We start from the raw sequence: 21,800 nt of genomic DNA, 5'->3' as shown, positions 1-21,800 counted from the left end.
TACTGATGAAGCATTGTTCTTTTACAAGTCAGTGAAAGAAGAATTTTAGCAGTAAAATCCTGGTGGTTATTGTTGCTTTACTGCAACTAATCTTTGTCTTGTCCTCCAGGTTGAAAGCAGAGGAGGAGCAGCAGAAGAAGGACGACGAGAAAGCAAGGAGGGAATACATCAAGCATGAGTATATGAGGAGGAAGCAGCTCAAGCTGATGGAGGACATGGATGAAGTCATCAAACCCCGATCTGGAAGTCTCAAGAAGAAGCCACGGCCCAAGTCCATCCACAGGGACGTCATGGAGTCGTCGACTCCCCCTGTGAGAGCAACAGGTGGGCGACGCACAAACAGACAGACACACATCACTGTATGACTGTAGTCACTAACTCATGCCTACCTGCGTGTGTTGTTATGGTGCAGGAGTGCGTCCTCGAGGCTTCTCCGTATCGAGTGTTTCTTTGGCCTCTCTCAATCTGGCTGACAATGACAGCAACAAGCCAGATAACAAGAAGAACAACAGGTAAGGCCCTCTCTCTGGCTACAGCCTGAATTTTAGACATCTTTCTCACCTTGCCTAGATTTACAAAGCAAAAGCAACTGTTCTACCGGCAGGCTTCGTACACAAGATCATATTTGTGAAATACACCTTTGAATCAAGTGGATCACATACTGTAGAAATGTTGAAATTGTTGGTGCATAACTTTTATGACCCCATGGATAAATTACTTACTTTACTTTTAAAATTAGGTGTATTTATAGTATAGTTAAAGCAGTTTGTTTAATGTGCTTCCCTATTTCATAGGAAGTACAATGATCTCATGAAGTTACAGCATATTTGGAGTTGATGAAAGGTCACATTTTACATCCTCCAAGTGTTTTACTTTCTACTCTTGGACCTCTTGTGGCTGATAAGTTCCACTTACTTTAACCTTCATCTTCTTTTGTCAGGTATATATATGAAAAACAAAAGCTGTAAACTAAACTCAGTTATTTTTTGCCTCTTACCAAAACTTAGTAGTAAGTAGTAGTAGGGGTGTTTTAGCACAATTTTGATCCAAAGTTGTCAGATGACTTCACTCTTCACTAGCATCTCATTTTCATACACCTTTTCCTCAAGCTGTCCACAATCATATTTACTCTTTTAAATATAAGTCTCACAATCTCTCAGTGAGTTATGTATGTTTATAAAATCTGCTTAACTACAACCAATATTTTCTTTCTTTATGTTCATTGCAACCTTTTCAAATTCTGTAATCAGTTTGTGCTATAAAGCATTTTGTTATTATTCTCGCTGTTGTGTTGTTCACTCTCTCAGTTCACCTTTTAAAATATCACAACTTCCCTCCCATATTTCCCTTATGTCCCAACTAGGCGTTATTATGGATCCCACTGCTTTTCTTGGCAAGACACAGCCTTCTCTGCCTCTGATTGGCTTATAGTGATATTCTTACCCTAACCAATCTCACTCCTCATGTGTAAACCTAGCCAACAAACCCAACCAACAAAGGCAAAGAGTACTAGCCAATCAGAGGCAGAATAGGGTGGGACTTGCCAAGAAAAGTGGGATCCATAACAATGCCACAACCAGATATCAAAAACTGTACTGTGATTTTGAATCAAGTGAATGTTTGATGATAAGTTTGTTGTTTTATGACGTCTTACACTCGACGTCTTGATTCTCTTTTATCCCTCTCCTTTTCCTCTATTTTGCATGCTTCCCTCAGAGGCAATAAAGTAGCTTCTTCCCATGTCCCGTTCTTTCTAAGCTCTCCCAAAGAGAGAAAGGGAAGGTTAGTAATGCCTCCGAAAAAGAAGTGTTTTAACCGAAAGTCTCAATCGGTGTATTAAAGTAGATGTGGCTCCATGTAGATACACTCTTAAACATGTAGATACACTCTTAAACTAAACTAAACTTTCATTAAAGTCTAGATGTCTTTCAACACAGACAAAACACATAGAAGTAGACAGATGTGTAAACAGTAAAGTAATTTCATTGTAGCTCTTGCTTCTGCCTTCAAGTTCATTGGACCTGCGTTGCTGAGCTGTTTCTGCCTCAGTTCTCCTGCTCTTTATCCTCTTTCTGTCTTTTGCAGTATTGCTCTCAGGCTGTTTGCTCTCTCCTCTATGCTGGCTGCTCTGCGCTTTACCACTGTGTTTGCTGTTTCCTCTACAAGTACCTCGGCTTGTCTCTAACAGTAGCCACAAAGACAGCACTAATACTTTGCTTTGCTTGGCTGAACATGCCTTTCTGTCCCCCCACTGCACAGCTTCGTAGGAGTATGTACTGTATGATGTAATGCAAGACAGCAGGCAGGGTTTGGAGAATTGTGTCACAGCGTCTGACCTTGATTTTCCACATCTCTCTGTGTGTTTAATATTTGTGTGTGTGTGTGTGTGCATGTTTGTACGTACAATCTGTCTTTGTATGCTTCCATACCTTGTTTGTGCTTGTGTCTGTCTACCTTTATGTGTTTGTTGGTATATTTTGTGTGTGTCATTTGTTGGTTTGTATGTAATCATCTCCAGGCCAGACTCTGCAGAAGGTTTTTCTTCTTGCCCTTCCGCTGGCAGTCGTAACGGAGAGAAGGACTGGGAAAACGATTCTACCACCTCCTCCACTCCCTCCAACACTGAGTACACAGGTATTAGAGATGCTGTTGACTCCGCTCGTTGACATTTGCGCAGCTACTGCAATGAGTTGACAGTCTGATGCCTGTGCTGTGCTTTCTTCCTCCAGGACCCAAACTATACAAGGAGCCCAGTGCCAAGTCCAACAAGCACATCATCCAGAACGCTCTGGCTCACTGCTGCTTGGCTGGCAAGGTCAACGAAGGGCAGAAAAACAAGATACTTGATGTATGTTTTGCACTTATGTGTTTGCGAACATGTCTTCCTGCATTTAGTTAACAGTCTGCACTCAACAATTACTTTTTTCTCCCATTATTCTCCGCAGGAAATGGAGAAATCTGAAGCCAACAACTTCTTGGTGTTGTTCCGTGACGCTGGTTGCCAGTTCAGGTCGGTGTACACCTACTGTCCTGAGACGGAGGAGATCACCAGACTGGCCGGCATCGGGCCAAAGAGCATCACGGCTAAGATGATTGAGGGCCTGTACAAATACAACTCAGACAGGAAGCAGTTCAGCCAGATCCCAGCCAAAACCATGTCCGCCAGTGTGGACGCCATCACCATCGCCAGCCATCTGTGGCAGACCAAGAAGCAGGGGACGCCCAAAAAACTGCACACTAAGTAGTGGCAGATGGCTGGGCACCATTTGAACATGCTTCTCTGGAACAAATACAGAAGAATTGGTGGATTTTTTTCCTTTTTTTTTTTTTTTTTAAAGGGGCACTGTTGTAAATCACAACTGGAATGTAGAACACAAGTGGGCCTCACAGACGTTTTTGTCATAATACAGAGCTGACTGTGACACTTAAATGGGGCACAAGTGTGTACTTGTCAGCATGTGTATCAATGTTCTCGTGTGCCAAAAAAAGAGAAGAAAATAATAGGCGGACCAATGCCTTACCTAGTTGAACCACTGAAGCACTGAATGTCACGCCTCCGAAAGAGGCCGTTTGGTTAAGTTGATCATGTGTGGCCTTATGCTTGTTTTGTGTTACATGGATGCGCTGTGAGTGTTGGTGTCATTTTGTCAGCGACTGTTGAAAAAGTCTGTTGTGATACAGGAGAGGTTGTGTGTACACACAGGTCTGGGATCAGATTACAACCCCTCAAGCCCAGGTTGTGCAAAGGGTGGCCTGTCTGATCAGGGATCAGGTAGAGGCAGCATTTTCTGATGAGTTTTGCTGCTTTACAGGCATGTTTTTTTTGTTTTTGTTTTTACATGTGACTGAAAACCTATAAACAGTTCAAATTTGTGTATGTGTGTGTATAGTGAAGTGCCAAGAAGAGTGAGGAAAATACCTCATTTTTTTGTGATTGCAATTACTTTCCACAAGTGTGAAATGATGAGATTGTTGGACATACGGAGTACCATCGAACAATTCTGGAAAGCACCTGCAATAAACTCTAATTTATTTCATTTAAATAATGCTTTGAAGATATTTTAAAAAGCGTCTTAGATTTTATTCAGAGAAACATAATATACAATACGTATATAAGTTAAATTAGTTTGTATATAATGGCAGTTCCATTCAAAAAAAATCAGCTTGTAGTAGCTTTTGAGTAGCTTTTATAATTTATCACCTGTGTGTATCAGTATGTTGTCGTTTGGGGCCTTTTATTGTGCTGCAAACACAAAAAGTGTGATCACTCAACAGTGTCACTGATAAGACTATCATCAGTAGTAGAAATGACAGAAATCCCTCACTGTGTCATCAAGTCTGTGCAATCTAAGAGTAATTTAAATAATCACCATTGACCTTGTTGCCGTTTAAACTAACAAATACTCAAAATGTCACTTTAATGTGCATATTGTCTTAACTAGTAGATCTTGATTACCTTCAAAGTAGTCCACAATTGTAAATAAATGATTTCACCTGTTATAGCACTTCAAGACCTTGTCCCCTTCCCACTGTCCCCGTCGAGTCTAATCAAAGATGTTTCATGACTGTCATGCTTGTTGCTTTACTTTTACATTACTGTTACACTTTTGTTATGCGTTCCTTGAGTATGTGTTGACACTGTACAGATATATTTTGGCATATAGAAGTATTTTTTGTAACGACATTTACCTGTTGGAGGTGTGTACTTTTGAGGCAGTGCAGTAGTTGAAGGAAGTGTGTTGAAAGCAACGTGTAGCTGCGGAGGAGAGGTGTGAAGTCTCATTCAGGCTTTGTTGCGGAAAAGTATCAAATCCAGTAAGTATACTGAAAAAAATCATAGTATTTTTTTTTTTCCAACTCTGAACTCATTTTCCTTTCATTTTACTAAATATGCTCAATTGTTCATGGATTTTTGTTGTATTTTTTTTTTTTTTTTTTTTATTCCTTTGAGCTTTATTAAAATGCCAGCTATCAACAGCATTCACGGTGTCTCATTTCACATTGTTGTCGTGATTAATTTGAGTGTAATGGTTATTAATTATCAGAAGTCTAGTTATTATATGTTGTTGTGTTGCAGTGTATTTTTGACTGATGAAACTTTAGACTGAAGCTATAGACTTTAGGCTATTAAATAAAATCTGTAGTTACTCAGAAAATCAGCATTTTTCTCCACAATATCTTCAAATTCTTCTTAGAGCTATAAATCAGTTGGACCCATATATAAGTTTATTGCAGATTAGGCCTATCTGACAGAAATGCCAAAGATATGTTGTTAAGTTTGTTTTTTTTTACTGTAAAATGCCCCATTGTATATTGGTCACCATTCTTAAATAAACTAATTTAAGGGACCCTTGTCAAAAATCTTAATGTTATGTATTTATGTTTAAAGGAGGATGACGGCACACAGACTTCTCTATTCAAACAGCATTATGTTGAATCAAAGCCCAACGTTTCAGCTCACACCTACTTCAAGGTGTCACCTGTATTGATACCTGTCTTCACTGTACACATTGTAGCTCCATCTTGTGGTTAAAGGATAGGTTCACAATTGTTTAAGTCTGTCGGTCTTAACACAGTTGTCAGGTGTCCATATGAACATTGAAACAGGTTTGGCTTGCTGTAGACATACTGACCATAGAAGATTTCCTTCAAATACACTTACAATGTAAGTGATGAGGGAAAAAATCCACTGTCCTCATTTGGAGAGAAAATGTATTTAAAAGTTTATCTGAAGATAATCCTCAGCAGTCTGAGTTAGTCAAATTAAGTGGATATCTTCTACAGTTGCAGTCTTTTCAGGAAAAAAAATCCCCCTTGTGTCTCGACAGAAAGTGTTTTCCCGATCAGCTGGAAGGATTGTAACAAAATGAGAAAAAAATACTTTAAAGATATTGACTTGATTTGAATAATTTGGATGACTGGAGCCTCATATTAGCTTCAAATAAACTTTTAAATACATTTTTGTACAGAAGGAGGCTTGTGGATTTTGGCCCCCATCACTTACATTGTAAGTGCATTGTGAAGGGATCCTCTAATGGTCAGTATGAACAGGAGGAATGATTACAGGAAAAAAAAAAAAAACGTGTCAATGTTCATTTTGGGCACCTGACTATTGTTTTAATACAGGTTTCAACATTGTGAACTTATCCTTTAAATCAAAACAAATCAAACCAGCCAAGAGAGCAAAGAAATCAAATTCTAGTATAATTTCCAACAAATTGTATGAAAGCTAAATTATAAAAGTTAAACTTGTATTCAAACACCACAAGTCCAGCTCTTCATTCAGTCCATGTGGCGATAGTGTGTTACATTTATGTATCCAAAATACACATTTCAGAAGCAATAGACCCAGATTGCCACCTCTCTTATTGCTATTCATTTTCTCAGTGCCTTGAAAGTGTAGACTAGAAATGAAACCATGAAACACCACTTTTGTTATAAGAGGCAATGATGATGAGCCCTGGTAACATCATCAACATCTACATAAACAAGCAGAACAGCAACTTATAATCAACCTGTCTGATGTTTATAGAGGTGTTTGGGGTTATTCTGTAGCAGCCTGGTGTTATTGGCACATAATTTGATGAAGGTAAACACAGAGTGAATGACTGTGCGTAATGACACTGCAGTCTGTTGTAGAACTCCTTAAATCAGAGGCTGCAGATTTATCATCATATCTGTCTTGCTGTCTTCAGATGCTGCAGATGATCTGAAGGAGTAGTTTTTCATACAGTATAAAGCAGCTATGGACAACAGATTAATTTATAAAATGATGCAGCCTGCTTTACTGACATCAAAGCTTCACTGTAATCACATTAATCTTTAATTTGTATGCTGATCTAAACACGTCTACTGGTTGGAGAGTGTTTAATCAAAATTGTTTATTCATATCTACAGCAAAGTTTGTTATTTTTGTGTATTTTTGCTGCAAGTATTTAGTTTGCTCTTGTTGATAAATCCCTAAAGTGTCAGCTTACTGATGTTGCACCAGAAACAGTCGTGGTTCGGAGATGCCTATTCCTGTTTAAATCATAACACAACTGCCTCATTTAAATGAACCTCCAATCTGTTTGCGTCTCTCCTCCCAGCTGTGCACCATGTATGGAAAGTTGAAAGGGGTAACTGAGATGAATTGTGACCCCTTCGGCCTGCCATAACTGGGCGCTTTGCACTGGGCACTAAAATACCAAAGAAGGGCAAAATGAGATTCAAGAACATACCAAACTTTGGGAGGACTGATTGTGCTGGTCATTGCAGTGCCATGAAGACAGAGCCCAACATTTCAAAAAACACAACAAAACCCAAAAACACACAAAGTAGGGACGATATTCCTGTTTGTGATCAGCCAGGAGTCAATTCAGACATGACCTGACCAGACTGGTCAGTGATAATAGCTATATGGAAGTAAGCTGATGTATTGACTGGTCATGGATGTATAGTAGGATACTACTGGGCCAATTTTGTTGTGTTTTGTTATTTTATTTTCTAAAATGTTTTGGGGTATTTGGTTTTGTTTTTGTCCTGTTGTTTTGTGAAATCTTATTGTGTTTTATGTTTTGTAGGTGTGTTTTCTGATATTGTATGTATGGTTTTGTTTTTGTGTCTTGGCCTATGTTGTTGCGTTTTGCACCTCAGGGCCACTGTATATGTCCCTTCACAACAGCAGCCCTTGACTTCTATACTATTGTGTGTATTGATGCTGCTGCTGATGTGAAGTTTGTGTATGTGGAGGATGGATGGAGGCGGTGCTCCTACAGTACAGGCAGCAGGCAGCAGGCAGGGCTGGGCAGCAGCAGACCCGCAGCGGAGCGGCAGAGAAAGATCCAGCAAGGAGGGGACACAGTCAGTCAGACAGGGAGGAGGGACAGCCAGGCAAGAAACAAACACCACCGACAACAATACTGAGCGGTACCGTCGTGACAGCGTCTGGTTACAGCACGGAAACACCCAGGAGACAACCTCTTTTTTATCCCATGTATTTTTAGAAACAGGTGAGTATTAATCGCAGATTTGTGTTGCTGGTGGGAAAGCTGTCAGTGCGCACCCCGCCCGCCCAGCTAACTAGCGGATGATGTCTATCTCCCCTCGGCCTGGCTAGCTCGTCTCACCGCCGGTTAAATTAGTCAGCTTTATTTGAGCTCTAACGGTAACTAGCTATTTGTTGTTTTTTTCTGTAATCTGGTCGCTAAATTGAGCAGCTATGCGAAGCTAACAAGTAGCTTAAGCTTCTTATACTGTTTGACTTGTGGCTTAGTGCCAGTGTTATTAGCTAACCATCTCTCATGCTAGCTTAGCAGGACTGCAGTGCTCGTCTTTCATTATGTGTAAGCTGGGCAATATTGCTTTTTCTGGTAGTTTTGTAGCTGTTGGTGTAAAGTATTGAAGCTCACTCACCTTGATAGATGAATGCGTTAAAGGCCTCTAACTGTCATGACTTCAGTATTATAGAAATAGCTGTTTCTTCTGTAAACACCACATGTGGAGCAGTGTGCATCCCTTTAAGCTAATACAGCGGCTATTCACTTGACTCCTGGCCTCTGCTGTCTTAATCTGTGAAATCGCCTTATTTGTTTACACATGTGCAAAAGATACAAGTTGATGTACACGGAAACAATAAAAAAATGTGATGGAGAGGTGCAAAAAAAACCCTCAAAGGGGCACTCTCCAATGCTGACTCAATTAAAAAATAAGTAAAAAATAAAAAAAGAAAGAAACAAGGTGTTTTTGGTCTGTGTTGTGAAATTGAGTCATAATAAATACATAAGAGTCTAAAGCTTGATGTGATGACAAGGACCAACATGCCCCTGATCATCTGATAAGAAAAAAGTTGGACTTAAAATCATAATAAAAATAATGGTGGTTAACCCACATGTAGAAAAGCATTGGAATACTTCCTGAGAAGGGTTTTTTTTTTAATGTGCTTGTTCAATCCATACAGATAACAGAAAATTTGCATGAGTAGATAAGGTAGTTGTATGATAAGGTGAATATGCAAACAAGAGGTTGTTGCAAATCACAACAGACTGCTGTGCTTTCTGATTATACACCTTTGATCTTTAAAACGTCAATTCTGCAGAGTAGGAGAAGAAATGCTTTGAGATTGATGACATGGCATTTTTTCTATGTAGCAGGTTTGAGCTTCATGCATGTAACTTGACATTTGATCAACCTCCAGGCTAGGATGAAGGAATCTGTATTTTGGCACAACTGCTTTTTAGCAATGCCTCATTTCTCATTGTTATTGGCACTGAACAGCTATACTTATACATCTGCATGTTAGATGCTTTCTTCAAGGGCAAATTGCCTCTAGAGCTGGGCAATACATCTGAAGTCATTATCACATTAACAACGGGGATATTTCCTGATAGATAAGGCAAATGCATGCACAATTATACATATAGAATAATCAAACAGAACTGTGCTACACTTTTATGTGGCATACATGAGACCAAAGTCTTTATTGTGTAATACAAAACATTAAAAAAACAAATTTTGTTACTTTTTAATAACATCTTCTAGGAATTTGGACAGAAATCATCATGATATGATTTGGCTGAAAGTCTTTCAACGATGATATTGAATTATTACCCGGCCCTACTTGCAAATCACATTTTCTAATTCTGGTCCATCATGTTTCTTGTGTGTTATGCATCATTGCCCATCGGCAGCCCGTCGTCACCATGACAGCGGAGGAAACCATAAACGTGAAGGAGGTGGAGATCATCAAGGTGATCCTGGACTTTCTCAACTCCAGGAAGTTGCACATCAGCATGTTGGCTCTTGAAAAGGAGAGTGGCGTTATCAATGGGCTCTACTCTGACGACATGCTCTTCCTCAGGTAGGTGAACTACACCAACAGTCACAGCAGACAGTCTGGAGTGTAGACGTCTCTGGTTTCAGCTCCAAAATCTGCTTACTGTGAGGCAGAAACAACAGGCAGCTGTTGAACGTTATACGTTTAGTGTTTCTGATAGTGTCCTCTGCACTGGAGATGCTGTAACACTGCACCGCTGCATCAGATATGAGATCTGCAGTTCTACTCAGCCGGAGTATTAAATACTTTTTGATATTTCACCTCCTGATGTGAAGTGTAGATTATAGGCAGTTTTATGTTGTTATGGTAAACATTTATTAATCTTTTATATTGTGTTGTGTTTATATGTTTCAACAGAAAAATAATCTAAGTTTACACATTTGTGGGACTTTTTATATTAATATAACATAATACTTATATTTATATAATAAGACATGATTCCACATGCTACCTGTGTATTAACACTGCACTGTTTTCTTTTTAGGCAACTGGTTCTTGATGGTCAGTGGGATGAGGTCTTGCAGTTCATTCAGCCTTTGGAGTGCATGGATAAGTTTGACAGAAAAAGGTGTGTTTAAAGTCTGAATCACTTTCATTGTGTTCAAGTACAAGCGTATGTCTGTATGTTTTATATTTTCAGTTTATTCGTTGTTTGACTTTCAGTTACGGGACCCAAGAGGTTGATGCTGACATAGCCTTCATATTAACACGGGAATAAATTTCAAAACAAACAGCTTCGACACTTAAACTGCTTCTTTTTGTGTCAGGATTTCTTATATCAACTCTTGGTACTGTCATGTTGCTCCCAGGTTTCGTTACATCATCTTAAAACAGAAGTTTCTGGAGGCTCTGTGTGTGAACAACGCCATGTCTGCAGAGGACGAGCCGCAGCACGTAAGTCAGAGCACTAAAGTTGGTGACTTCACTAACTGTCAGTATTTTTTATGTTATCTAAGCTTCCCAGATGACGACACAACTTTTAAAAAGGCTTTCCAACAGCACTGTTTTGTCTTCCCACTGACATGATAGTAAACACGAAGGCTCAAAATGTGTTTTTAATACATGCAGCTTGAACAAGGTTTACAATCTTTTCTGTTAATAAAGACGGGATCAGGCAGTTTGTGTGTGTGTGTGTGTGTGTGTGTGTGTGTGTGTGTGTGTGTGTGTGTGTGTGTGTGTGTGTGTGTGTGTGCGCGCGCGCGCGTGCGCGTGCGCTCAACAGTGGTTACATTTACATGCAAGTAATGACGAGGCTGTTTGCCACACTACAGCCAAGGACTTATCCGGATTAAACTGTTTATGTGCGCCTTTGATACGGCTTGATCGAGTATCCCTGCTTTATGTGATAAATATTTAACATATCTGTTTAGCTGTGATGTCACATCCACAGAAGTCACCAGCAAGCGCCAACTTACCGTTTCACTGAGAAGTAGATCCTGTAACCCAATATTACCCTACAAGTAACTATAACAGTTAGCAATGGATAGTGTTATGTGACACTTATAGTATATTTCAATGTAGGTTTGGATTTGCACTGATGGCACAATCAAAAAAAAGTAAGATATGACAGTGCATCAGTAACTGGTTTATAGGAGTAAATAAGTAAGTAGCATCTTAGATGGAACATTGTTTGGGTTATAGCTGAGTAATGATGTGTGCCAATCTAAAAACTCTTTACTGAATTAAACATACATGTAAATATAGCCACCCAAATGCGGAAATGCATCTAAAATTGCATTAACTTATAAACATAAACAGAATGCGTTCATTCAAGCTTCATTTCTATATAATTTATTGGTTTGGGTGACCAAAACAAATGTATTATGAAGTCTGCTGCTCATGAACCCTTTGCAGAAGCTATTAAAACTCTTAAAAGAAGTATTAAGAGGCTGGTCTAAATCACATTCTTAATTGTTAATTAAAAAAAAAAAAAAATCTGCCAAATCAATAAATCTAACTCGCAGTCTCTCATATAATCACACGTGCTGTGACATACTTGGAGCTCATTCTGCCCTCTCTGTTCATGCTCTTAAATTAGGCTAGCTGTGGGCCTACTGTCACATGGCATAGCTGTTACTGAATGCAGCTTGTGACACTGTGCCAGAGCTTTCGTGTCCTATTAACTAGATTAGGTTTAGACTTCTTTGGACATCTGTGGACATTGTGTGTGTGTGTGTGTGTGTGTGTGTGTGTGTGTGTGTGTGTGTGTGTGTGTGTGTGTGTGTGTGTGTGTGTGTGTGTGTGTGTGTGCGCGCTCATTGGCAATATTGTGCCCAGGGGTGTGTATTGGTCGTTGTGATATGGCCTGGATTGTGTGTTAAGAATGATATTCCAGGATGGTGAGAGACAATTTTTTAGGAATCTGTAGGTAAGGTGTTTCTTCTTCTCCAAACTAGTCTCTGATTTCTGGTGCATGTTAGCCTTGAAGCAGTGTGTTTTTTTTTCTCAGCCTCACTGACATTTAAAAGTCATCTGTGCCTCCAATGTGCTGCCAAAGAGATAAAACTCTCTCAAAAGGCACTGAGCTTTTCTGTCAGCTATTCAGAGAGAAAATTCTCCTTAATCACATGTGAGAGTCAAAAATATCTTCTGTGTTTTTCAGTTGGAGTTCACCATGCAGGAAGCAGTCAAGTGTCTTCATGCCCTGGAGGAGTTCTGTCCCTCTAAAGATGACTACAGCAAACTGTGTCTGCTCCTCACCCTGCCTCGCCTCACAAACCACGCTGAGTTTAAGGCAAGGAATTTGAATGTAGATTGAGGCATTTATACTCAAAAGTTTCTCAATTTGACTTTTTTTAACAGTCTGCTGTGACTCAAAGCATCTTTTTATTCTCTGATACAATCTTCTGCATCTTAAATAATAATTTTATAAGACTAAATGATATTACAGTAATATATTTTGTTGAGATGTTTGTCTCCATGTGTTTGGCATGTATGTTTCGTTCTGATTTCTCTGCTGGTGTCCTCCAGGACTGGAACCCAAGCACAGCCAGGGTGCAGTGTTTTGAGGAGGCCTGCACCATGGTGGCCGAGTTCATTCCTGCAGACAGGAAGCTGAGTGAGGCTGGATTCAAAGCAAGCAGAGATCGACTTTTCCAGCTGGCTCTTAAAGGAGTCCTCTATGAGTGCTGTGTGGAGTTCTGCCAGGTTTGAACTATTAAATCCAAACATAGATACAGTCTGAGTCAAAAGTTTGGACACTTTCCTATTCCCTTGAATGGGAAAGTGTGTCCAAACCTGAACTCTAAAAGCAGTTTGTGCCTCTGAACTGCTAAATAACTACATTACAGAGTGGTTAGTGGTTAAATTGCATCAAAATAAATAAGTTAAGTCGTTCTTGTTCGTTTGCAGAGCAAGGCGACGGGTGAGGAGATCACAGAGAGCGAGGTTCTCCTGGGTGTTGACATGCTGTGCGGTAACGGCTGTGACGACCTGGACTTGTCCCTGCTCTCCTGGATGCAGAACCTCTCCCACAGCGTCTTCTCCTGCGCCTTCGAACAGAAGCAACTCAATATCCACGTGGACCGTCTAGTCAAGCCAGCAAAGACTGGCTACGCTGACCTCCTCACCCCACTCATCAGCAAATTGTCTCCATACCCCTCCTCCCCTCTTCGCCGCCCACAGTCCGCCGACACCTACATGTCACGCTCCTTGAATCCAGCGTTGGACGGGTTGTCCTACGGGCTGTCCGGCCAGGATAAGAGAGCAAGCGGCGGGGAGGCTGCGCCAGGTAAAGGGGTCTCTCCCATGTCTCACTCGTTTGCCAACTTCCACTACCCCGGAACTGGGGCACAGAGCCTGAGCAGGAGTCTCATGATGGAGAGCTCCGACTGCCACAGCATCTTCGAGGAATCCCCTGAAACGTAAGGATTCAGATTAGTAGTTGACCATATTTCTGTTCATCTTAAAAAGTTTCGAGACATCGGTTTTACGCAGCACCTTGTCAGATGTCTTAGTTACGCTTATGATCACAGAAGCACAGCAATCCTCTTTTGCTTTTTGTCTGTTTTTCTGTGTGAAGCTCAAGGACAGAAACACCTGTGGATAAGATGATGAGTTCAGGTGGAGCTCAAAACGTGCGTCCTGCATCAGCTCCGGGGGAGGATGCACCTTCAGCTAGCTCCGCTGACAGCAGGAACGAGGTAAATCCGAAACATTACTGGCCTTTGATATTGAACTTGTTAGACCTGTTGTATGTCACACATCACTTATCAGCTGCTGTATTTTTTCCCCACATCCTTGCATTGTTTTCTTCCCTTGATGGGTGTTGCCTCCAGTGAATGTCTAAATATAGGCCAGTTCTGATGAATCTTTTCAGAGTGATGTGTCTGAGTCATCTTCCTCCAACATATTTGACAGTGACTCCAGCCCAGTCACTGTCAAGGCTGACATGGCTGCTAGGTGGTTGGTTTTTCCTTTTTTATTGAAGGGGTCCTGTGGAGTTTACCTGGTTACATTCAGCGTTATCCACCAAAATGCATTGTGTGTATCCTTTAGGCCTAACAAACATGTTATATGCATTTCCTTCCTCCATAAAGCATTTGCAATCATTAGTTTGCCTCCACAAAAATGTGTTTCTCTCCTTGTTACTTCAGTCGGATATTCCAGCTTCACTGTGCAGAATAATGCATGTGCAGAGTTTGACTTTCAGATGAACAATATTTGCATGTTTATAGATTCAGGATTTTTCGATGAGGGAGAAGGAATAGATGCAATTTTAATGGTTTTTAATGAGATTATTGAACTTTTTTTGTGGAAAAAACATATCAGACACAAATAATGATTCAAAGCAGAGTGTTTTATATACATCTTAAAACATCTGGACGGGATCTTTAAAAGTTTGAAACCTGCATTGTTTACATCCATTATTACATGCTTGCAGCGTTCTTCTTCCCTGCCTTTGCTGGTCTGCGTTTCTGTTTTTCTTGGCGCAACACTGCTACATGTGGATCAGTGGAACAGTGTGAGCATTAGCTTGTGCGTGTACACGAGAGCAAACAGAACAGTAGCCTACAAATAAAAGCTGGTTTCAAGGTTTATCTGCTGATGAACAGTGACAGTTGACAGTTTTTGGTGGTAATGTAGAGAGAAGTGTAGCAATGCGCAGCAAACTAGCGACAGCAAACTAGAAAACATGGATGTTGGACGATGTACTCAATTTAAAGTATTCAAAAAATAGTTTTTTCAAGTGTTTTACGAAGAAGGCAATACATTTAACACATTTGTTACACCTCAAGGATACACACAATGCTTTGGTGGCTTATAGATACAAATGTTGAATTAGTAACACCTAGTTTGTCAAAAAATATTTGTCAATTTGAAGTTCATCTTTCATAATATAGTGATTATATATTATATGATGGGATATAAAGCAGCTGTAGTTGTGTTAAGTAGCCAGACAGTAACATAGGAGACAGGGCAGCGCACTAACAGAGGAAAACAAGCCCAGGTGGGATATGATCTCAGGTCAGTGGGGATTGACTCCCAACCACCAAAATGAATGAGTCATTACTGCCCTCGTGTTGCCTGTAAACACAGTGTTAACACAGTATCTGTTTCTGTCGGCCTCATGCTTTTCTATTCTCGGCCCGTTGTGCAGCACAGTGTGAAGTTCGTGCTTCGCTCTGCCTTCCCCGTCACCCTGGAGACACAAAGAGGCCAGAAACAGAAGCAGACTTTGGGGCCTCTGTGATCTTACTGTCACACTCCTACCCTCTCTTTCTTGTTTTCCTCTCTAGCCTCCATCCTTTTCCAGAGCTGGCACAGTGCCCGTTTCTCTCCCCTCCCCAAACATAGATCTGTTCCCATCAGATTGTCAGGACAGGAAGCAAAGGGAAGAGAGGGGAAGTGACCTGTCCTCGGCTCTCAGTCTCAACCTTTGTCCTTCTCTATTACCTGAACTGACAGAAGAATGTGGTGGAGCTGGGTTCATCTGATCACAATGCTGCCTTTGAATAGTGTTAATAGGAGTTGGCTGTGGCCTGGTTCAGCTGTTAGCCTCATTTGTACAGACCAATCTTCATATTTTCACCTATACAAAATGACCTACCCTGCTTATTTAGAATTAATGCAACAGTAGGTTAAATACATGGAAGACTAAGAAGATTTATGTACAATACAAAGTTAAAATGTAATCTATGTATTCTTTCATAATGCATGAACGGTTCTGTGTTCAATCCTCAGCTTCGGGACTCTACGGAGAAGTATGAGGAGTATTATCGCCAGCGTCTTCGTGTGCAGCAGCACCTGGAACAGAAGCAGCAGCAGAGGCAGATGTACCAGCAGATGTTGCTGGAGGGAGGGGTGCAGCAGGACCCTCCACCCAGCGACATGCAGCATAGCCTCACAGAGAAGTTCCTCAACAGGTAAAATCACCACAAGAGAAAGTTAAAATGATCTTCATCAGTGATTTATAGACACCTCTCAAGTCACATTGGTGGGCTGCTATGTTGGGGTAGTTCTGGTTTAGCTTTCCTGAATTAAGCTTGCTAATTACTGCAGGGCTTTTAAATATCTTCATACAATAGAGGAGCAGCTGTCAGACATGAGGAGTTGTACATGTTAACGCCCTGATAATAATGAATCCCATGGGGCTCCCCCACAACAACACACACCTCCCCCAAAACCCATCTCCAGTCCACACTGTACCATCTGTGGACAATTGTTTCCTACAGAAATAGCACCTGTCTCAAACATCTACCGTTGCAACTTAAGCATGCTCTTAGCCTACTACAAGAGTACATTTAGATCTGACTCCATGACAAAAATAACATAGGGAATTAGTTTATTTTTTTGCTCTATCATCAGGACAAAGGCCCTTTGATTTCCCCCCTTGAGAGTTCCTTTCAGTCCCCCCTCTCCCTGTCTCTGTATCCTCTGCATTATTCACAAGGCTAGATGTGCATAATGATATCATTACTTCAGTTTTCTTTTGTCCTCTGCCCTTTATATTTTTAACTAGATTTAACTAGCCTGTCTACTACAGTCTGGAGGCAAAAGTTAAATGTGAGGTAGCTTTCCTCCTTTTTCTTATGTCAAAAATACAACAAAAGATAACAAGAGTAAGAAATATAAAGAGGAGGGGGGGAGCATTTATGGAGATGGATTTAATGAATGTGTGCTGGTGCTCCTCAGGTCCATCCAGAAGCTGGAGGAGCTAAACGTGGGGATGGAGAATTTAGGAGAGGAGGTGAAATCTCTGGCCCAGCAGTGCAATGGCAACGGGAACACAGCCCCGTCTGAGGACAATAACAACCCTCCATCTGTGACCACGGAGCAGAACAGGACCCAAGGGGGAGGGGTGCTCAGCAGCACCCCACAGCGCACCATAGGAGGCCGCGTAGTCCCACCCCCAGATGAGTCCCCTGTCGTCTCCCAGAGGTAGGGGTGACATCTTTGTTTTCATACCGGGGTTGGTTGCAGGGCTGAATTAGATGATGATTGTGTTTCGTGTTTTTTTTGGGTTTTTTTGACAGTGAGCAGAAACAAAAAGCAAGTCAACAAGGTGACTCTCCAGGCTCCTTAACCCGGAGTAAAGAGGTAGGGATGCACACAAACGCATCAACACAGCAGCCACAGCAAAAATAACCTTTGAACAAATCTGTCAGAACTGCCGTAAATAATTTATACTTGTCAGTGTTTCACTGCGCTGAGTAATAATCCTCAATTTATTTTTGTTTATCCACTGTTTTTCAAGGCTAGTTCGTCTCAGGTTGTCACTCATTGTCTCACATTTTACCTGTTATTACTGTCACAGTTACCCTCTGGTATTTAGCAGAAACAAGTGTTATCCAGGACTCTCTGAACGTCATATATCTTGATTTTAAAGTTGAGCACATTCCTCTTCTGTCATAATATAAGACGATCAAAAGTAATGCTCATTTCACTTAGCAGATTATAACATTTCATCTGAGCAGCAGTGATGTCTCGTTGGCATCATGACAGTATGGATGTCATAGGGTAGAGAAGATCAGACTAGATTATACCGCTAATTGCATGTACTCTGTGTATTTTTTTTAATAGGATGACAAACCAAAAAGCCTGTTTGTACCGGTGCATTCTCTAGAAGATACTCAGGCTGTTCGGGCTGTTGCTTTCCACCCGTCTGGAGCGCTCTACGCTGTGGGGTCCAACTCCAAAACGCTACGTGTCTGTGCTTATCCAGAAACACTAGACACAAGGTAACATGTGAGCAGTCAGCCTGAAAAAATGATGTTGAACTTTTTTGTTTTTCTTATCAACAGTAGGATAGAAAGAGAGTAGGAATCCTTGATCTTAAGGAGAAAGAAGTGTGCTTTTTTTTTTTTTTACCTTTTTTGTGTTGATGCCAAATTGCACTTCACAAGCTCCATTGCTGTAGGGCTCTGGTGAAGATCTGGTGACTGAAAATTTACACAATAAACTGTGTGTTTGCAAAGAATCTAAAACTGAAAACATTTTGACCTTTTTTTTTATCTTAACAAATGTTCTGCTGGAGCACCTTCTTGTGTTAAGGTAGTGTGCAGTAGCTTTGACATTTTTGTAGATTAAAATAAATTTAAATAAATTTACAACATACAGTAAAAGCAGGCACAATAGAATATAACTTTATTATCCCGCTATAGCAGGACATTTGTCTTTGTATCACCATTAACAACACAATAAAAAACAATGTAGAGACACACAAGGTCAGACATCAGCAGTACATCAATATACTGTCTGTGCAACAGTTATACACAGTACAGTTCAAGGAGATCCCCCAACATGGTGATATTGTAGTGCTGTTTGTTCATTATATTGATTTCATTTGGTACAAAGGATCCCTTGTATATTTTTTGTTGTCCTATAATGTCCAGAAGGCATTAACTCAAATTCAGAATAGTGGGGATGTTCAGGGCTATTAACAATAGACAGAGCTTTCCTGTATGCAGCAGTATTATACAAAGCAGCTAATGACCTTTGCTGGTGACCTAATATTGTCCCAGCTGCTTTTACAATCCCAGCTAATTTGTTTTTATTTGCCACAGTCTCTGCTACTGCTTGTTTCTTCCCTTCACTAATTTATTTTTCCTCGTCTCCGTTCTGTCTGTCCTCGGCAGGTCAAGTCAAACGAAGCAGCCAGTTGTGCGCTTCAAGAGGAACAAACACCACAAAGGTTCCATCTACTGTGTGGCCTGGAGCCACTGCGGGCAGCTGCTGGCTACAGGCTCCAATGACAAATATGTTAAAGTCCTGCCTTTCAGTGCAGAGACGTGCAACGCCACGGGTGAGCGTACTCTGCATGAATGCGCTATGATAGTCTTCTTTGATGGTGTCAGCACTCATTAAGAAGGTATCTTATTCTGGTTCTAGGCCCAGACCTGGAGTTCAGCATGCACGACGGCACTATCAGAGACCTGGCCTTCATGGAGGGTCCAGAAAGCGGAGGAGCCATCTTGATCAGCGCTGGAGCAGGAGACTGTAACATCTACACCACCGACTGTCAGCGAGGACAGGGCCTGCACGCCCTCAGTGGACACACAGGTACATTAACAGCTTCTCATCCTGAAGGCTAGAGTCAAACGTAGAGAGTTGTCCTCTGCTGTGAGTGGTGGGAAGTTTGATTTGTGGGTTTTGTGTCCAGGTCACATTCTTTCTCTTTATACGTGGGGAGGCTGGATGATTGCCTCCGGCTCCCAAGACAAGACGGTGCGTTTCTGGGATCTCAGGGTGCCCAGCTGCGTGCGAGTAGTGGGAACTGCTTTCCACGGCTCAGGTATGGTTCGTGCTGTGTGTGTCATGAGTTTCACCTCCGTGTTTGCAATGTCTTAGCTGGTTTTTACAGCTACACCTCTCTTCTTTACTCCACAGGCAGTCCTGTTGCCTCGGTAGCAGTTGATCCTAGCGGTCGTCTCTTAGCAACAGGGCAGGAAGACAGCGCTTGCATGCTGTATGACATAAGAGGAGGACGCATCGTTCAGGTGTATCGGCCGCACACCAGCGACGTGCGGTCTGTCAGGTTCTCTCCTGGAGCTCACTACCTGCTTACCGGCTCCTACGACACAAAGGTCATGGTCACCAACCTCCAGGGTACGTCTAACCTGCTGACAGATAAATGAAAAGCTCACGTTTCCATGTGTATACTTTTAGGGGACCTGACAACACTTGTTATGCATATGATCCATATGATGCAGCTTGCATGTCTTTATGGCATTTCATTATGTCAGCTGTATAGTAAATCAGTATGCAGGTACAGTAGATTTAAAGCTGTTGGCACATTTGATCATCTCCTTACACTCTGTGCATTCGTTGGCTTACCATGAGGTGCAGCTAAGTGCTTTATGTGCAGAAACATTAAGCATCAAACAAACGTTTTGCTGCAATGTGCACGGTTTTCTCACCTAAGCAGATTGTGGCTATTAATGGAAATACCTGCTGCATGTGCACATTATTTCAGCATCTATGATGAAGAAAAGTATGTTTTCCCCAGATTTTAGTTTTTAAAGATAAGCAGAAGAGAATTGACTTCAAGCATCCCTCTGGCTCATACTGTGTATTTCTGGGATTACTGATCTACTGTATTATTTAAATATAAATCTGGTGATACTCCATATTTTTGTTATTGTCAACAAAACAAAAATACCAAAATCAAACATTACTGTATTCTGTCTCTTAATACCTTCCATCTTCCCTACCCAGTGGTACTCTGCTCAAAGCCCATTCACTTCTACTGAAGCTGCAAATATTAAAAAAAAAAAGAAAAGAAAAAGAAAGTGACACAAATATATATAGTTCGATGTTTTGGGGGGTTGGAGGGGGACCAATTTCAGCTGCGGATTTGGTGTGCTTAGTAGGATCATTTCATTGTTGGTTTTGGTCTTTTCATGGGATTTGTTGATAATAAGACAAATATTAAATATCACCAGATTTGCTATTTAAAACATTACAAATATCAACTTTTGCATTTCTAACAGAACTCAAGTTATTGTGACTGATGTGACCAATATGAACCTTCAGTCATCCCCCACATAAAAATATCTTAGTCTTTAATCTAATGTGGGATGTGTGTCTTGATTTTGAATCTGTTTCCTGTATGTGTGTCCAGGTGACCTGACCAAGCAGTTGCCTCTGACCACGGTGGGAGAGCACGGCGACAAGGTGATACAGTGTCGATGGCACACACAAGACCTGTCCTTCCTCTCATCTTCTGCTGACCGCACTGTCACACTCTGGACACACAACCCATAACAAACACACACGCACACACACACACACACACACACACACACACACACACACACACACACACACACACACACACACACATTCCCCTAAAAAAAACAAAAAAAAAAAACACTTCTCCTCCCACATCACCAACACTGTCCCACCCTTTTAACACACTCGACAAAAAAAGTCACAAACAAAACAAAAACCACACAAACAGGTGAATGAGCCTTTCCCTCCTGTCTGTAGGAAAGCAAATGGATTCAAACACATCAGAAGCACATGCTGCATGTTCTCCTTTTTCTTTAGATCGCTCACGTTTCATGGATCACACTTATTGTCGTCATCTTGAGGGTCAAACGGCAGAATCATTCCTTACTGTCACTCATCACTTCATCCTTTAAATCCACGTGGTGACATCTTAAACTCTCACCTCCTGCACACACCAGTCAGTTGCTACCATTGACTGTATATAATATATATATTTATATACAGTTAATGGTCGCCACATGTACTTCTACTGAAGAGTTGTCGAGGATAGACAGGACAGAGTGCTTTGCTCATGACGGTGCCTTTCTTGAGTTTCCATAACAAAAAATGTTGTTAAAAAAAAGTAAATATGGTCATTTTAGAAGAACAATTTTGTTAAATCGTACATTCCTTCTTTTTTTTTGCATATCATTTTCTTACAGCTGGTGTTATGCTGCTATTGTTTGGGGAAACAAGTTGAATTTATGGTGTAAAATGTAATTTTTCAGTGTGTCAGTAGTGAGCTTTCCCTGTCGGGAGGCTGAGTCTGTGGCAG

General features: G+C 41.0%; 2 protein-coding genes and 1 long non-coding RNA gene across 6 annotated transcripts in view; 2 read left to right on the top strand and 1 right to left on the bottom strand.

Moving 5' to 3' along the window:
- The window catches only part of camsap2b (calmodulin regulated spectrin-associated protein family, member 2b), a 33,146-nt gene extending 29,779 nt beyond the window's left edge, over positions 1–3,367 (top strand). The window contains exons 17-21 of the mRNA XM_042428953.1: positions 110–324; positions 413–512; positions 2,519–2,634; positions 2,730–2,848; positions 2,946–3,367. Of these exons, the coding sequence (XP_042284887.1) occupies positions 110–324; positions 413–512; positions 2,519–2,634; positions 2,730–2,848; positions 2,946–3,245 (850 nt within the window). The 3' untranslated portion in view covers positions 3,246–3,367. The remainder of the gene's footprint in view (positions 1–109; positions 325–412; positions 513–2,518; positions 2,635–2,729; positions 2,849–2,945) is intronic.
- On the bottom strand, positions 221–9,659 carry LOC121908721. The gene is made up of 3 exons (XR_006099304.1): positions 8,395–9,659; positions 390–469; positions 221–309 (listed from the first exon to the last, which is right to left on the bottom strand). It is a non-coding gene; the product is annotated as an uncharacterized LOC121908721 (long non-coding RNA).
- wdr47a (WD repeat domain 47a) lies at positions 7,678–21,058 on the top strand. Of its 4 annotated transcripts, none has more exons than XM_042428959.1 (17): positions 7,678–7,991; positions 9,669–9,838; positions 10,299–10,382; positions 10,624–10,708; positions 12,417–12,548; positions 12,785–12,961; positions 13,166–13,677; positions 13,836–13,956; positions 15,998–16,179; positions 16,949–17,194; positions 17,290–17,353; positions 17,837–17,994; positions 18,892–19,058; positions 19,145–19,315; positions 19,416–19,547; positions 19,643–19,861; positions 20,877–21,058. In XM_042428959.1, exons 2-17 carry the CDS (start codon positions 9,681–9,683, stop codon positions 21,017–21,019), a joined length of 2,751 nt encoding a protein of 916 aa, XP_042284893.1. In that variant the 5' UTR covers positions 7,678–7,991; positions 9,669–9,680; the 3' UTR covers positions 21,020–21,058. The 4 variants fall into 4 exon arrangements, with proteins under 4 accessions (XP_042284893.1, XP_042284896.1, XP_042284894.1 ...); XM_042428962.1 differs by having other exon boundaries at positions 9,666–9,838; XM_042428960.1 differs by lacking the exon at positions 7,678–7,991 and adding an exon at positions 8,018–8,146.
- Positions 21,059–21,800: the final 742 nt, after the last annotated feature.

This window comes from Thunnus maccoyii, chromosome 12 (genome assembly GCF_910596095.1).
Source record: "Thunnus maccoyii chromosome 12, fThuMac1.1, whole genome shotgun sequence".
Lineage (NCBI taxonomy): Eukaryota > Metazoa > Chordata > Actinopteri > Scombriformes > Scombridae > Thunnus > Thunnus maccoyii.
Note: the sequence above shows the minus strand (reverse complement) of the source record. Positions and strands in the feature narration are given on the sequence as shown.